At 31.0% G+C, this 12,298-nt stretch overlaps 1 protein-coding gene across 1 annotated transcript in view; it reads right to left on the bottom strand.

Moving 5' to 3' along the window:
- The window catches only part of LOC136796394 (uncharacterized), a 315,963-nt gene that overhangs the window by 9,717 nt on the left and 293,948 nt on the right, over nucleotides 1–12,298 (bottom strand). Inside the window, exon 4 of the mRNA XM_067050019.1 lies at nucleotides 8,876–9,085. Coding sequence (XP_066906120.1) covers nucleotides 8,876–9,085 — 210 coding nt within the window. The remainder of the gene's footprint in view (nucleotides 1–8,875; nucleotides 9,086–12,298) is intronic.

Raw genomic sequence — 12,298 nt, 5'->3', positions numbered from 1 at the left:
AAATATATGCAATTATGGTGGGATGGCCACGTGAGCCATGAACCAGATCAGTGATTCCTAACCGGGGTTGTGCGAAATAATTTAGGAATGGGCCATTTCACTTCTACTCAACACAGCTTTAAACCTGTACCTCTCGGATTTTCTGTTGTTATGTAGATTTGTATATATTACTTTTTATTTGAATCAGATGATAATGTAGAGATTCCACGATTTTCTCACTTCAACCAAAAGGGTTCTGCTATTACCTCCTTCAGCCTAAAGGATTACGCCGCAATAAAGAAGTTGAAAACTACTGGTCTAGATAAATGGCATGATAAGCTTCATTGCGCAACTCATAACTTGATCTTGGTCAAGTCAGGGTAGATCTTCATAACGTATTATGGAGGTAATGTTTATAGCCAGTCCTCACACAAATTTAAGAGGTGAGCTACTCTACTTTGGAGGGCCTCCACAGAGTATGTAAGGTAAATATATGCTGAATAAGAGGTGAATTGGCGAATTTTAAGGGTATGCGCCTTAAATCCTCGCAAGATGAAAACCCTTAAGGCTTTACAGGCTTTACCCTTTAGGTCTTTACAGGAACAGATACTACCCTCTGTAATGTATTCAATTACAGACGAGAGATTCGCCAGTTCTACAGGTATTCGGGCGAAAAGACAGAGGGTAAAGGAAGAAAGAAAGATCCTGAGAAGGCAGAGTGTAATAATAACAAAATTTATTTCCCTCAAAATATCAGTAGAATATACTTATCAGCTTATTATTAAGAGCATTATAACTCGCAGGCTCCTAAGGAGGTGAATCCGTAAGGCGGATTGACGTGGTTTGTCAATTTTATGCTAGGTACTTCTCGGCTTAAAAACCTCATCGAGACACATATAAGACATTAGGTTTTAGTGGATCAGGAGATCCTATTTTAATCTTTATTGATTCATTATCCATTCTATATCAAGCAGTGCACGCCACCAGTGCTATGACTAGGCCTGGGTAAGGATGTGGTGGTAAAGGTAAGGAAGGATCTTTATTGATTCAGATAATACTTATTTAGAAATACAGAAATATAATAAATGGTTATGTACAAGTAAAATTAAAGTATTTACACAGTTGCTAAAAATTAATATGTGACGATAGTTTAGCTGAAGGGTGGTTCACTTCTCGGCAGTTCGGTTTCGCCATGCTGGTCCACAACGGTTTTAGTAACTAGAGCGGTGATAGCTGATCGCTACAGTATTAAAAAATGAAATAATTATAACCTATAGACCAGAAATGAGGGTGGATTAATATAAACTCTCAGAAGCCCTCAATATTACTTGTTCATTGAAATATACAAGTATAACAAGGTATTAAGATACAAAAGCTAGGGTGATAGAAAGGGGGGGAGAATAACTGACAGGGCATCAGTCTTTCGAACTTACCTCAAAGCTGGAGGGGACCAGTCTTCAGATATAATAAAGCAAAAAAGTTACGCAAACAGAGAGCACTGGCCTCTTGATCTAGCTGGTAACAAGCCTAAGAGGGACCAGTCCTTAAAAGTTGTGGGTGCTAGAAAAGGAAGGCGAGGTAACTACAATCTACTTTTTGACCAAGTAGAGACAAAAGGGACTCAAAGGAGAAACCTCCAAAAATGGAACCTAATACATTTCACAATAAACATTGACGTCCAAAGGCTTTCAAATATTAAATTTATTTGTACTCATCCCAGAGGCCTCCGTGAATTAGTTTATTGATAACATATACGTTCATTTAGTATTGTATATGTTGAATTGTAAGCGACTGCAAGTTCTAATTTTTTCTCATATATATTTACTCACTGCGTATACGATACTGGAAATCCTAATAAGCGTAGTTATACTGTACTAGCATCTTTGTTTAATTATGTCATTGGTTATGTATTAAATATTGTATACTATAGTACTTTTGTCGTTATGTTATATAAATATTGAATTTAAACTAATATTATTAATTAATTAAAGTATACAATACTTTAATAGAATAAGATGCTTAATTCGCTTTCCATAAAAGCTGAGAGTCTAAGAGAAAGTAAATTCCTTAATGGCATTTTGTATTAACTCCGTTAGTCACTAGTCTATTTAGAATACAATTCAACGTCTTGAAAATAAGCCATCATTCTCTGATTAGATGGTGAGTACTTAGGAATTTTTGTTTTTAATCTTTAGAGTTTAGTACAATCGATCTTGGAATTAATAATTTTCAATTTATTTTAAAGTATTATTAAATTAAAATTTGTAATTAAATTATCTCTCTCTCCCTCCCTCCTCCCTTCCCCACCCTCTCTCTGAATGAATGTATGTTCTTTGGGTTAGAATAAAGAACAAACGAAGGAATAAAATATTTCTTTGTATACAAAAAAAATTTTTTTTTTCAAAGATTATATTGGATTCATTCCGTAATTTGTACCTTTGACTGAGGGTTCATCACATCACCGATTCAATAAAAAAATTATAACTATCGTCAATTAAGAGAAAGCAGACGAGATCTGAATTTTCATCTCTAATTATATTCTATTTATTCATTTTTTGGTTTTATCTATAGAATTCAAAAAATAAAATAAGCCTTTAGAGATTTCAACAATATGACATCACGAAGTGACTTTCGATACTCCATCACACACTCATCTGCCTCTTCCAGCTCCAAGCCACCCGGCATGCATAGTCGAGGAAATTGGCTTCGATTTCCATCTCACTTGCCAAAGAGCATTCACCTTGGCAATCGTTGTGAATCCATGAGGTGAGCATACCCCAACAACCAGCGTAGTCAATTTCATCGTCGCTGAATCTGGCAGCTCACAAAATTCCCAGTGCCTAGAATTCGATATGATTCTCCATGCTCCAGCATCGCATATCGGGCCAAATACCTCATTGGGAAACAGTCATTTAAAAATCTTGTTTCCATCTGACGAAATCAATGGTCTTCCCAAGTCCATAATAGCTTGCACCACAGCAGTAGACGAATGAACTGTTATTCTTCCAGTTAAATATTGCTACATAAAACATTATTTCTCAGAAGTCATCTTTGTTTTTATTTTCTCTCATCTCCTGCTTATAACAATAACGTTTGCCAAAATAACTAAATTTCTGAACTGATGTTTAAAATCTATGAATACTGTAGACACAGTATATCAAACGGAAAAAGTTTAAAATTATCGCAATGTCACAGCCATTGTAACAACTGTGTGATAGTTGGTACTACATGTAGGTGCAATAAAGCTACTGCCACGCTAAAACAATGAACATTTACTGATGAATGTCTAAAATTAACTTGTTGTCAAAATTATAAATTAAATATAACTAATAATAATAGTGATAGTAGCAAGGATTGACATCATGCCTGCTGTATTGCGGGCTTTGCATAGTTAAAAAATTAATAAGATTACGAATAGAATGAATAAAAAAATCTTATGAATACAAGAGAATTTTGAAAAGATAACGTTAGAAGATATGAGATATCTTGTGGCATAGAGATTTTATTTGTATCTGAAATTTTTTTTTTTATAATCCTTTATTCTTGATCTAGGCGTAATTTATATGTAACAAATAATTAAATTTAAATTATTTCGAGTAAAATGCATAATTATGAATTTTAATATTTCCAATTTTTTACAGTTAAAGAAACATGAAACCATTGCATAAGCTAACTATGAGCGATGCTTCAAAGGTAATATCGCAGGTACCAAACTTTAATGATAATAAATTTTTCCTAAATTTAATCCTCCAAGGCTAGAATCATTAGGTCCAACCCTGAAGATAGTTAGTTGGCTGGAGTCCAGCAAGGTGTCACTCCGAAGGGCCACTTTCCAGAATTATGAGAACGTGCTTTGGTGCTCCAAATAATTTAAACCCTTGCGTTTGAAATTACAATTATCAAAGAAAAAAATGTTTAAATTATTTAATCAGAACATTCAACATAATTCCATTTTTCTTTACGTTTAGACTCGGTGAATATTAACAGACTATTGAAATAATTATCAAAATTCGGGAGCTTATTAATTTTTACTTACATGTTTATACATACGATTCACTGATTACATTATCCAAGTGTGTTAGCGTGGAAAAAAAAGAAAACAAAATGTATTTTTATTAGGAATAAGTTAGGAAATGATTTGTATGACCATATACAAATTAAAAAAAAATTGCTTTAATATATGTGAATAAACATAATTGTAATATTGTTAATTATTTATTATTATTTCTTGTCAGTGATATTATCTTTTTATGGCAATAACGCTCAGCTTTACTAACGGCGAAAATGTTTTATAAAATTAAAATTATTTTGTGCGCGTACATTATATTTTCCACTTCTTTCATCACTTTATTTTATTAATTCCATTCTATACAATTATTTACTTTATGTCATTCTGTTTATATTTTATTTTCTGTATTCATTGGTTGTTATATTGTTCTGTTCTTAGCCCTGATGAAGGCTAGATATTCTGGCCGAAACGTTGGCACAATTAAACAAGTTACTTCAACTTATTTGTGTTATATTTTTACCGCACCCCCAACCATCTTTTCCTCGTATAAGTCATCTATCTCTCATGATTATGTTATCTTGTTACATTTAAAATTAGTTAACGTTGTATTTACAATGGTTAATTCTAATGCTAATTAGTCCCAATTAATTAGTTCTATTATTAGCTGTTAAGTGGTATTTAAATTACGTCATAACACGTTCCCTCTTCACAAGATTAAAATAAATAGAAAAAAATTGAATTTTTAATTTTTTTTTTTTTTAGCTAAATTTCAATTTAGTTCCGGAATAAAACTGTTACAGAGATGGAGTTCGCTTATGTAAAAAAAATCTCATTTAGATGTCTTGAATATTTAAGGTCCTGTAGAGAAAATAATTCTATTATTTTTTTCAGTAAGTCAGCGGTATTCTGTTTGTTTTAATGCAATGGACATTTCAAGGTGTAATTTGTTTTAAAAAATATTCATAAAAGTAATAGAAACGAATTGTTCTTGAAAAATCCCAAGCGTCACTGTCTGAAATAGGTTTTTGAAATTTTTGACACCAAAGAGTTTCAATAAAAAAATATATATATTTAACTTGATAATTAATTACAGAATAAACTGAGTGCACTCAATATAAATAATTTCAAACAATTCAAACAACTTTATCCAGAATATTCATCATCACGAGCTTAGCGATTTGGAAAAGTAGGAGCTAGTGGAAGAGACAACAGAATAGTGGGACGATGGGGGAGGTGAACTTCATTGTGAACTTTAAGTTAGATTACAGTTTGCGCTGGGTTCTAGACTTAGCAGCTAGCCATAAAAAAAAAAAAAAAAAAAACTTATAAACGGTCAGAATGATTATTTTTAGTGAAAATTTTTAACCACATCCCCGAGCATAACAAAAATTATTTAACTAAAAAAATAAATATTATTTTGAACAAAGAAATATTTAGAGAAAACATACTGCTTTCATTTCTGATCTTCTTTTTCAAGTACACAGAATTAGTATTTTGTAGAAATTATTTTCTTTTGAAAATTCACTTATGTTCAAGAGCGTTATTTTAGACATATATATTAGGATGCTTACGGGAGGAAACGAATTTGTAATTAAATAACAAAATTTTATGGATTAATAATAATAAACAAAGTATTAATCATTTGAAATATTTAAAGTGTATAACTGAAAAATGAAAATGTAGATATTAGCATTCGAGCTAAGAGAGAGTCTTGATTTCGGGAGTTCTGTTCTATGTCATATTTAATACTGATCAACAATTGATATATTGTTAATAATAGCAAGTATTTTCGTCGGAATTGGTCTTTTATGTTTAGAAATGTAGACAGTTAAAAAAAAATCTATCTAGCCAATTTAATGTAGGTCCAAATTACTAATGAATAGTTACAAAATTAAAAAAAATAACTATCTAGACCATCATATATACAGGGTAACGTGCCACTAACTGTTGACCCACATACTGAAAGACTGCAGGCATTTGATGGACACTGGATTACCGTATCATTTGGTAAATTTATTAAACAATAACAGCTTCCACATTCCGGAAATATTTAATTACCTTAAGAAAACAAATATGTAAGAATACATATAACTAATATGATTTAGCTACATCAATGGATGTCAGTCACCGTTATCGAATAAAAATATATTTTTTCTCATTTTTATTTTATTTATATATATTTTTCATATTAACTATTGCTATGTAATGAGCTAATATATTCTAGTATAGATATAATGATATTTATTAGGAATGTTCCCGAGAGATCGTTAGTATGCACAGGCAAACATCACCATCGCTGTGCATTGCCTTATTATATTAAAAAAAAAATTAAAGTGAGCTGCACCAATGCATACCTTTCATTTGCTACAAAAATTGGGGCTCGTAAAACTGAAAAATGACTACTACTTTTTTTAAATTTAAAGTAAAACAATAAAATGACTTTATTGCAACTATTTCAGTTGGACCTTCATCGGTACTTTTAAATGAATGTGGGCATTTAATTAAGTTTCTAAAAGTTACAACAAAAAAGTTAAAAATAATAGTGGTGTAAAAAGTATTATTATTTGAGAATGGGTCTCGTGGATAGCTTTCTATAATTTACCACCTTTTATTGTTATCATAAAATAACCCATACATTTTCAAAACTACGCTAAAGATCAATACTATAGCTGGATTTAATAGAAGTAGAGAACTACAGGAAGATCTATTAAACAGGATTAATTCGCCGGTTAAGATTAATCGCTTTCATTTAGGTTGACAAGAGAACTGGAGAGTTAGGGGGGGGGGGGCACAAGAGCCGTTCTCTATCCCCCACACCTGCTAATTACATGACAGTCGCTACTAATCTATTCACAACAACTGCCTTCTGAATAGGAATTTAGGATGGTGGTAGGTATCTAGTATCAGTGAATATTGTTTTTAGTGCAATAGTTTCTAAATGTGCATAACTCAATAAGTAGGTACTTAAGTTAGAAAGAAAATCTTCTACTACAACTAGGTTTTGTACTTGGAAAGGAAGTACTGTTTCTAGACCAAGGAGAGATTTGGTAAAAAATCAAACATCCCCAGCATTAAAGAGCCTGGTTTTGCTTCAGGAGAGTCTCCTCACCCATGGGTCCAACTACTGATATAACATAAAAAATAATCATCTATCACAGCCGGACTTGAACCTAGAACCAGGATAAAGCAACACAGTGTCTGATTCAGTAAGCTCCCGCACTTGAATTAGAGCAATTAGCAATCAAATTATTGAAAAGGAAGATATAGTGGTTTTTTGTCGTTGTTTAGGAAAGTAAGATGATAGAATATGTACCTAATAAATTTGTTAATTTTTGAGAAAGATTTTGTAATAAATAAATGAGCCAAATCTAACTGGAAATATTCAAAGGAATAATATAAAGGACAAAAAGAGGTAGCACAATCTCAACTCACTTGATAACATTTTTTTTGCTCAAAAATACAAAGCTGTATTATATATCTAACCTTAGTAAATATAGAAATAGAATAAAAACAAAATGAAAAACTCTAAATATCTAAATCTCACTCCTTTTTACGGTATAGGAATTTTTAAAATCACAGAAGTATTTATTTAATTCTGGAAAAACTGACAATTATAAGTATATTTTCGAGCGTTTTATTAGTAATAATCTATTACTAATATAGAAGTAACATTTTATATGTCTAATCGATATTTCTGTTACATGAGAATCTGAAGTAGAGTCGGAGAAGATAATAAAATAACTAATGTATTGAGTCAACTTTGGTTTACGAAGAATTACGATCACGAAGAATGTACAGGGAACGGATTATGAACGGGTGATCCTTTTTGTCAACCTTGATAGGCATTAGAGGTTGACAAAAAAGATCACTATAGTCCGTTTCCCGAGACGAGATAAATCGGGTAAATAATAACACGTGAACTGCTGGTTGGGTACATTCTTCGTGATCGTATCAAACAAGGTTTAGGTTTCCGCCTCGTATTAACCAGAGAAAGAGTTTCAAGATCGAATCTTGGAATCGCAGAAAAATGAATCTTAACTGTACCAGATAGGACTCGAACCCGAACTCACGCCCTTTCCAGGCCTGTATTACAATATGACTAAAATAATTTTTATTAAGGATTGATATAGATAGATTGAAATTATCTTACTACATTTCAAATTTATTACATTTAATAAATTACGTGCAAAAACCTCTATGGCGAATTAATTTTTTTTATTTGACATTTCAAAGTTTCAGGGTTGTTCCCAAGCCTAAGGATCCCACTGGTATTTTATCTGTTTCCATATGTATCTCTAATTTTTTTATAAAAATTCTCAAAAAATCATTATCAAAATCGAAATAAAATTTCGTCACTTTATAAAAAATAAAATATAATTTAAAAAGATTGTTAGGAATCAAAACTAGACTAATTTCAATATTACTAAATTAAAATAGGTTCGGTATTACTAAATTAAAATATAACAACATTGTAATCAGATATATTGCTATATTGAGCATTCCGGGATTCCGATAAATTCTTAAAATTATTCCCATATGCAATCCTTCTAATAATATAAAATCTTCAATCGTGCATACTGTGTCATGTTATCTAGTAAATACGTATCATTCAGCTATCAATTCTATTTCCACTCTTCCCAATTAGTTTCTATCCCTGCTATCTAATCCATTTCTGATAACCGTCCCTTGAAATACTTTGAAAAGCCTCTGTATTTTTCCAAATACAACTGTCATTGGTATGCTATTAATTGGTAGTTCCTCAAACAGTAAGAGTCCATAAATTTGAATCATCCGATAAATTTACTATTATAAGCTTGTTGCACTTGTTTTCACTATGACTTCAGTAAAACATGAATATATATAAACTATGATAGAAAAAAAAGTTACCTCGGAGACAAATCCGGCTTGTGCGAGCTGCTGCAGTAGTGGACGCAGGCCATGACCACCAGGACGAAGGCGAAGTTGAGGAGGCAGGTGACGCCGATGACGAGGAGGACCTCGTTCCCGGTGTAACAGGACTGCCGCCGGGAGTGGTGCCGTCCGCCGTGCCGCAACCTGTGGCCCTCCTCGGCCCAGGCCAGTCTGCGGCTGCTGCCTCTGGAGGAAGCAACAACAACAATCAACAGAATGGACAATGATATCTATTATATAATGCATCATCTATATGTATTTTTTTCCCTCTTCCCGGTACTTCTATTATAGACAGATATGGTGATGACAAAATAACAGACATGTCAAAATGTTGAATTTAAAATTGTATTCAAATGAATAAAGAACAAATTCAATTTTTTTTTCTTCCTCCTTTTATCATTATCTGAAGCTAAATAATACATAAGTCAAATATAAATACGTAAGCTTCAATACGTAGATCCTTGTATCGCCTAAAGGGAATTTTAAGGTAAGTGGTGGGATACGCTGTATACGGGTGCGCATTGTGGCACTTACTCGCCGCCTGTGTGGTCATGAGTGGTGAAGGACCTCTCTTCTGCTGCTGATTGGTTATTCGGGTTTAGCCTGAGACTGAAACCCATCCCTCGACCAGCACGTCGACCAAGGGGACAGTGTTCACCTCCCAGGTCTTGGTTTAGGGGAAATCTCTCGGAAGAGTGGGTTTGCACAGACTTTCAGCCCATCAATGAATTTGATACATATGACAACAGAAGTAAGAGCTTCTAACCTGTATTAGCAAAAATTGAATGTAAAGTAATAACAGAAATGAAATAGAAAATTATTCAGCTCTGAGCGAAAGAACCTTTGATAATGTGACAGAGCCAGGTCAAACATTTTTAATTCTAGAAATTTATAAGTTCTTGTAAAAGGAATATTTTTTTTTAGAGTGATTTTTTCTGTAAGCTCTTTTAGGTAGAAAGAGGTAACATAAATTCAGTCCTATTTCTCTCTTTTAACCAGTTTTCGTTTAAATATGAATTTTAATTGACGATGAATAAGTGTTTATAACTTTAATAAAATGTAGATTATAAATGGCTGATATATTTATTTAAGGGCTAAATCTTGCTATTTTAAAATAATTACTAAAAATGGTCAGTACATTCTGTGTAAATGACATTAAATTTAACTAATAGAAAGGACTGGGAAAAATATTTCAATCAGGAAAAGGTAAAAGAATTTTCATAATTATTACTTTTAATTTTATTATATAAATTTTAAATTATTTATTTTCTCAAAATTAAATGTGTAATGTTAATGATAAGACCGTTCAATAGGTCAATTATTTTCAACGTTGGATTTTTTTTATCTCAACGAATATCTATGATAAAAATTTCTAAACAAGATTTATTTTAAGTAGCTTTCGTATTGAAATAATAAATCGACGTTTGTGAACAATTTAAAAAGATAAGTAAAGAAAAATAAAATAAAAAATTAGAGGCAGTGCTTCTAGTGCAACTTTTTTTTAGAAAATCTAAAAGACACAAACTTTAAAAACAATTGAATAAACTTGAATGAAGAAACCCATTGTGAATTCAGTATATACACTTGACATTAAGAAACCTATTTACGAGCCTCTCTAGTGGTCTATAGCGGGCACTGTATAAATTAAGATTTATTCAACCTAGAAATGAACACGTGATATAAGTCCCATGTTCATTTCTAGGTTATATCAGTATGAAATTTAAAATTATATCATTAAATGATAGCAATTATTTGATAATAAATTAAAGATAGAATAAATAAATATTATGTTGAAAGAAAGAGAAAGGAAGTAGGAATGGGGAGGAAAAGAGGGAAAGGAAGAGGAAGAGAGTGATTAAAACTGTCCATACTTCCCACTAGTTGTTTTATATAAAGTGTTAATAAAAAAAAAGGAAAAAAATACAATGGAAGAAAAAATAATTACAAAAACAGAATAAAGATTTAATGAAATTCGGTTATTAAAAAAATGTATAATACTAATTAATTAATTGTAAATATTATGCCTCGTTTATATTGTTTTTTATATTTTCTTGTAAGATAGATTAGTATACTGTGTGTTGTAGCAACCAACTTTATTTGGCAGCATTCTTGTAGTTTATGTGAAAAATAATAAAATAAATACAATTTAATAAAAAAAAAAAAAAAAAGATTATACTTTGTAAAATGGTATAACAAAATTGATTAGTGCTTCTGAATATATTTTTAAATCAAAAATATATATACTTTTTCTTTTAATTTATACAAAACAATATCAGATGCATTATTACAAAACTTAAATTATTACGGGGATTAATAACTCGTTAAGAAAGAATTATTTATTTTTTTATTTTTCTCTCTTAATGTTTCTGAACTTTTGTTGACCTCCAAAGAAAAATGTAGCTCGCTGAGGTGCAGTTGCCCGTGACTATGGCAGCCATTCCGATCTCTCCTTTTTACCAGATTGGATCCCAACTTGCACTTATTTTTCGGTAAGCATCAGATCAAGTTTATCTGTTCTCAACTAATAGAGGCCGATGTTTCAACTATACGGACCATTAGGCAATTCTATGATATATGCGCCCCTCTACTTTCCTATATGTTCAATCTTGGCTGAAATTTCTCTACCAGCATACCGGAGTTCAATGTAGAACGAACATATTACATAAAACTATTACAAAAAAAAAATGTAATTATTAGTTAATTTTTATAATCAATATTAAAATAATGCATATAACATGTATGCATGTAAAAATATTTAAATGTTAAAGAAAACAGATAATATTTTTTAATGATGAGAGATAGTTTACCGTGGATAAAATATATGAGGAGAAAATATAACACAGCGGGTGCGGTCAATAAATAACACAAATAAGTTGAAATAACTTATTTAATAGTGCCAATGTTTCGGCTAGAATTTCTAGCCTTCATCAGGGCTAAGAACAAAGAACAAGATAACAACCAATGAATACAAAAAAAATATATAAACAGAATGACATAAAGTAAATAATTGTACAGAATGAAATTAATAAAAATAAAGTGATGAAAGAAGTGGAAACTAAAATAAATATATAGGTGATTGAATAAGTAAGTAAAAATGAGATAATTAAGGAAATAAAATAAAACTTAGAAGTTATGTGATGCAAAGGAGTATGAATATTTTAATTTATTAATAATTTAGAAATTAAAATTATGGAAAGAAAGAATAAAATTGAAAGAATGAAAATATGTGTACCTAATGAAATATGTAACCATAATATTAGATAAAGAAACAAAATATGAAATTAAGTTAGACAAAAGAAGTGAATAGAAAACATAACAAACATAATAAAACAATTTCTCTCTAACCGTCATTTTAAGGTTCAAGTTGGCCGTGATCTATCACAAAATCATAAACAGCTC

Source organism: Halyomorpha halys, unplaced genomic scaffold, assembly GCF_000696795.3.
Source record: "Halyomorpha halys isolate HHAL.00 unplaced genomic scaffold, Hhal_1.1 Scaffold126.1, whole genome shotgun sequence".
Taxonomy (NCBI): domain Eukaryota; kingdom Metazoa; phylum Arthropoda; class Insecta; order Hemiptera; family Pentatomidae; genus Halyomorpha; species Halyomorpha halys.
This window is presented reverse-complemented; position numbering and strand designations above follow the sequence as displayed.